Consider the following 6,000-nt stretch of genomic DNA (forward strand, 5'->3'; position numbering starts at 1 on the left):
CTTCCACATAAAATAAACATACTGGGTGTCATTAAGTGCACCTTCAGATCAATGATTTTTGCAAATGACATTCAAGTACCATTCGAGTAGTGCATTTTTGCTGATAAAAGCAAATTAAATTAGCACAACTACAAGTGTGCTGATAAAAACTAAAACCCAACAGCAGCACCATTAGCTAACAAAGTAATATTTTCTCTTTACTGCTTTCTGCCATTTAGTTATTATCCTATTGGAAATCTAATTATAATCCTTTTACTCCCTAGTCAAACTTCACAGTTTTTGCAAGCTTAGCACTGACAAGTGATTTCATTACATTTGATTGCCCGAGCCCAGATTGACTTAACTTCACTCTGAGACCTAAAAGCCCTCTCAGTTTCTCAGATTCCCTGTTTGCACATTACAGCAACAGCTCCTTTAATTAATTAGCATGAACAGCAGTAACATGAACTGCTGAACAGAAAATAACATCATTTTATGATCGCAGGGAGACTTCTCCTTTTGCATGTTTATACCTTAGTTAACTTTTGTATTACAATATTTCATTGTTAGGGGATATTGGAACAATCAGCAAAGCAATGTTAGCTTAAAATCTTAAAAAGTAAATGTTACAGTAATACTTGGTAACAACAATTTACAAAAAAATAAAATACTCTGAATTTCAGGAGGGAGGCAGCAGCACAGGCAGGCAGGCTTTCCTGAGGTGAGAATGGTTTTTACTGTGCCTGCAACAGGAGGGTGACCCAGGGCTGCTGCTGCTGCTGCTTTTGGTTTGGAACAAAAACTCTTGAGTTACTGTGAATAGATTTTATTTTTATCTCTCTGTCAGAGATGGAATGGTGTAGTTTGGAGCACATTTTGGGGTTTATCATGTAGAAGACTGGACTTAATTTATTGGTGTTCTGATCTAACCAGTGGTTTTCAAACCCAGGCTGCTTTATCTGAGTCTTAGGCCTGTTGTTCTTCCTCCTGCCCAAGCTGTGTTCTCTCCCTGGACAGTGAATTATTGAACCCTGGTGCTGCCTCGTGCTGTGTCATTGCAGAGTTCCCAGAAAAGCTCCTGCAGTGCCCAGGCTGTCCCTCCATGTCCACACTGGCCATGGGGCTCACCAGGAACAGAGCCCATCAGGGACTGGCTGGAAATCCTGCCTTTAGCACAAGTTTTTTTAGCTGTCTTACCATGGATGAGGAAGTGTTTGACAGGGTCAGCTCATCAGCCTTACACACAAAATAAGTGGGGAGGAAACTCCATCCAGCAGCTCTGAGTGCTGCAGGGTCAGGCACCACATCCTGAGGACAGAGAGGTTTTGGTACCAATCCCAAGGGATGCCCTGAGCTCAGCCCTGGATATCTGAGAGGGCACAGAGAGATGAAAACAAACCAGTGTTTATTGGTGCTGCTGCTCTCCCAGCTCCTCCTCCAGCTCAGCTGGCAGAGCAGCATTTCCAGTTCATTATTTCATCCCTGTAGTGCTGGGTTATACCTTATAAATTACATAATTTACAGTTACTGATGCAACATATTTAATTTGTTTTCTCAGATCTCACATTTCCTTCCTCCAGTGAGTTTCTTCCCAGTTCACACTGTCCCACAGAGCCCTGGCAATCCCAAGGTGTAGATGCAGCCAGGGTGTTTCTCCTCTCCCTGGACTGGCATATGGGAGGGTACATGTGGAAGGTTTGTTTTCAAATAGTTTAGGGAAAATTCAAAATTTAAACCAGAGATCTTACAAACAAAGGATTCAGAAAATTCAGAGATGTGGAATAGGCTGGGAGAAAAAAAATTGAAGGTGAATAAATATGGAGATGATGATTATTGCCTTTGGATTTGTCCTTTATGCACCCATTAAAACCTTGAAAGAAGAAGACAAATTATGATACTGTGGCTAAAAAGAGAGCAAGAATTGCACTTACCCTGGGCTAACAACTCAGGGAAGAGAATGCCATCCTGAGGGAAGATCCCAGTTGTTAACACAGCATTTGTGTCACCAAGAAACTCAGAGCTCTTTACTTGTCTTAAACATTGTGAAGGGGAAAAAAACCTCCTTTCTAAATGTCTTGCTTATTAAGCCAGTCATGCATTGCTCTGTAGGCTGTAAAGCAGTGTAACATGCACAGGGGGCTCATAAGCATATTTAGTGTTAGGGAATATCATTTATACAGTTTTTATATTGTCAGTATTACCCCTAGAGAATGAGATTAGGCTTTAAACTACTGTAAATCTAGGCTTTTGCTCACCTTTGTATAATTCTGTTTTTTAATAGAATGAAGCCCACATAAATGAATATTTGATTAAGGGATAAACCTGATAAAAGAATACATTTATTGCACACAGATATATTCAAATCTTTGCTACATAATACAGTAAAGTGCTATAAAATGGTCTGTAGCTTGCAGTCAGCTGCACTGAGGAGATGGTGAATATTCTCCAGAAAAGATTAATTTGACAACATCACATTGTCTTTCCTGTGGAAGTGGGGGCACAGCTGCTCCCAACACGTTAATTCCTCTGAGGTGGTTGCTGTGTGACGTGGTTAATGCCATGAAATCCAGTTTATTGCACAGCAACAAAAAAGTATTCTAATTTCTGGAGAATAATTGAGGGTGTTATAAAAAAGGAAATATTTAACTGTGTACTTTGTGTTCACTGATCAGTGATGTCTCCTGGGTGGCTGCACTGGGCTTGGGCTGTGGCATTTGCTTTTCTCTCTTACAGGTACTTTCCTTGAGAAATAAAGGGATTTTGGAAGGAAATATGGAAACCTGTTCCAAAGTTTAGTCAGCCCATAGTACCCCCAATGCCCTCTCTTACCTTAGTTTAAAAAAAAATACTTAAATTTAATAAGAACATAAATAACAGCCCTCCACTGGGAAGGAGCCGTGTGCAGCTTCCTAATGATCACAAGAAAAAGGAAAAAAAAAAACCCAAACCACAAACAAACCCCTCAGTGCTCAATCCTTATATTTCTGCTGACCCCCCCCCAGGCTTTAGTAATTCCCCACCAGGTTTTAGACAAGAATTTTCATCAGCCAATGGCCTGAAACTAATTTTAGTCCTTTCTTTGGAGGCTCCCAAACATCCCTCTGGAGTTGTTATGTCCCTGGCTCTTGTGATCTTTATTTGTGCTTACATCCAAAAAAAGTATTAAATCATCTCAGTTTGGAGAGCCTGAGCCTCCTTAAATCCACAAAACATTCAATTACTAATTAGCTGTTTCCTGTTCCTAATGAAGTGAACATGTCGGATTTGGATTAGAATTCAGCTACTGCTCTCCTCTGTTTATGGTTCCAGATGTTTTTGTTTTATCTGGGAGGTTACTTTGACAGCTACTGCTAAATGATAAATCACTCATATTATAGCTGAAATGCATTTTGAAATTGAAATGTGGCAAACTTGGAGATTGCTCCAAGGATCAGTGTCAGTTTGCAGGTCAATACTTGTTTTTTCCTTGGGAGTGCTCAGTATTGGCAGAGATGTCAACATTATACAAAATGCTGCTCCATATTATCATTTTGCTATCATCTTCCAGATCAGTTCTTGCAGATTTAGCTGGGTGGATTCATGATTCATTGTATAATGAAGAGGAATATGGATTCTTGTTAGCTTCAGTTTCTGTGGGCATTTCAATATTTATTTTTTCTCTGAGCTTCAAGTTGCTTAATGTGAAAAATCACAGTTGATAGGTACTATAACTAGGAATATTTTTATGAAGTGCTTTTCTGCTTCGTTCTCTAAATAAAGAAATCAAATTTTGAGAGAAATGTGGTGGTTTCTGAATGAAAGAACAGTTTTCCAAGAACAGATCCTGATTTACATTTTTTGAAAGCATTGCAGTTTTAACACCCTGTTCCCTGGCAGGTTGGTGCAGTGACAAGGGTGTGTGGTAAAGCTGGTGCCTTGTCCCTGGGTCTGTCCCAGGGAGGCAGCAATCCAGCACGGGCTGCCTTTGGGAGAAAAGGAGTGTTTGATTTAAAAAAAAATGCCTTAAAGGAAGAAAATCCAAATCAGAGTGTTTGCAACCTGTCCTGAGCCATTTCTGGCAAACACCAGGGCAGGTGATGCTGGGTCTTTGTCCTTTCTTGAGGGCTTAGCTGGCTGTTGTCACCCAGTGCCTCCTTTTCCTGCACAAACTGTGCCCATGTGATGGACAGTTCAGTTTATATCACTTGTAGATCTGCTCATTTGGCTTGAGAAAAAAGAAAAAATCCACAACCAAATGAAGAAACCACCTAAGTATCAGTTAATTATAAAATACAACTATGTAATTGACTTTTTTTTTCTTTTTTTGTTTCCCTCCAGAAAACAGAACATACATCAAACCAACCATTATGTACTGAAGGAACCACCTCTTGCTGAGAAATGTATAATGACCACTATTTGAAGACTATCTAGTTCCTGAGAAATGTCCCTTCCAACCTTTGATGCCTTCAGTACTGTGTGAGGAACAGGATTTGTAGCATGAAACTTGAAGGACAATTTCAAGCAATTTACTGTTGCTGCATTGGAAACTGCCGTATTGAGAAACACTGAGACTTTTTACAAGCTTACCATACCAAACCAAGCCTGTCACAACAGATCATTTTTAGGTCCCTGGAGATAGAAAGGAGTTTTAGTATTTTTAAGCACATACATTAATTATTTCCCCTCCCCACCCCGCCCTAAAAAAGAACTTTTTTTTTTTTTTTTTTTTTTCCTTAGGAGGTGGCTATTACTGAATAGCAATGGCACAATGATTTTAAGCCACAATGGTCCTCACTGGCTGTACATCATACAAGTCCAGTTTATCACTGAAACTGTTCAACATGGAGCTGTTTCGATTGTGTTTATAAATTAAGCTTTGTTTACTGAAGCAGATACTCGATATATATTACGTTTTAAAAAGAAATGTGTGTACATTTTTTAAAAGAACGATGTAAAAATTGTCCTTTCATTAGATGACCGATTCAAAAGTGTGAGCTAAACCCTAATAGCTGATGTAATATGAGGATTATAATTGATGCTTTTTTTTTTTAATGCTCAGTTCAGCTTGGCTTTTGGTCTTTTAAGATGGAAAAATGAATATGCAGTAGAGTGTTAGATAATGGAAACTTTTAAGTATGGTTTCTCTGTTGTACCATATTAAGTTAAAGTACACATTCTTTGTTAAAAATGTTCTTGCTAAAAATACAGTATTAAAAAGTTTTTTGTTTGACTTTGGAAATCTTTTAAGATTTTTTTTGGACTGTGAATTCCCATAGTAACTGTACTAATGCAAACCAGTATTTTGCACTATTAAAAATACTTGAAGAAATGACTTAATAAAGAGGGTGGGTTGGTATTAAACATTTTCCTAATCATTGTATGCTCCAGATTCTGAACTTTGCAATGAAAGCTTCCCTTCTCACAACAGGGGGCTGAAGGCTGGTTTGAGGCAGGTGGAATTAAGTGATCACCTGTTCCATCTTTATTTTAATTCCTGGGTCAGAGGCAGGGTGCTCATTTCCTTACAGACTCCTGTTTATGTACACATGTTTACACACACATGCCCTGAATATAAATCACTGTCACTTAAAAACAAAAAAGACCTTTAAATAGATCCACAGGGAATATGTTCCCTGTGATTATGTTTTCTTCTGGCTACATTTAAATGTAGAGTGTTCACAATTTCTTTCATTTTTAGCACTGCATTTTTTTCTCATTAGAAGGCTTTTGTAAACAGAATAGAATCACCTGGTTTTTTTTGTTGTTATTCCTAAAAGAAATCTTCCAGCTTAACCAGAGTCAGTTCAAGAAAATGTGTTGCCGTCTGTTCTACAGGTGATCAAGTGACTTACCAGAATATTCTTCCAAAGTACAAATTGAGTTTTTTCCATATTATTTTTATAACAGCTGTTCTAATAACTGCATTAATCATGCTGCCATTGATCAGACAATCAAAAATGGAATGATACAAAGAAGTAGGAGCATTAGGAATTGAGAGTCCTCCTGATTCTTAATAAATGCTCATGTGTGAATAAATCATTG

General features: G+C 38.4%; 1 protein-coding gene across 5 annotated transcripts in view; it reads left to right on the forward strand.

Moving 5' to 3' along the window:
* The window catches only part of DACH2 (dachshund family transcription factor 2), a 234,446-nt gene extending 228,765 nt beyond the window's left edge, over window positions 1–5,681 (forward strand). For 3 of the 5 annotated variants that reach the window (XM_056491704.1, XM_056491706.1, XM_056491705.1), the window contains one exon: window positions 4,297–5,681. In XM_056491704.1, coding sequence (XP_056347679.1) covers window positions 4,297–4,334 — 38 coding nt within the window. In that variant the 3' untranslated portion in view covers window positions 4,335–5,681. The remainder of the gene's footprint in view (window positions 1–4,296) is intronic. The other 2 variants (XM_056491702.1, XM_056491703.1) reach the window with 1 other exon arrangement.
* The last annotated feature ends 319 nt before the right edge of the window (window positions 5,682–6,000 follow it).

The sequence above is a fragment of the Oenanthe melanoleuca genome, chromosome 4A (genome assembly GCF_029582105.1).
Source record: "Oenanthe melanoleuca isolate GR-GAL-2019-014 chromosome 4A, OMel1.0, whole genome shotgun sequence".
Classification (NCBI taxonomy): domain Eukaryota; kingdom Metazoa; phylum Chordata; class Aves; order Passeriformes; family Muscicapidae; genus Oenanthe; species Oenanthe melanoleuca.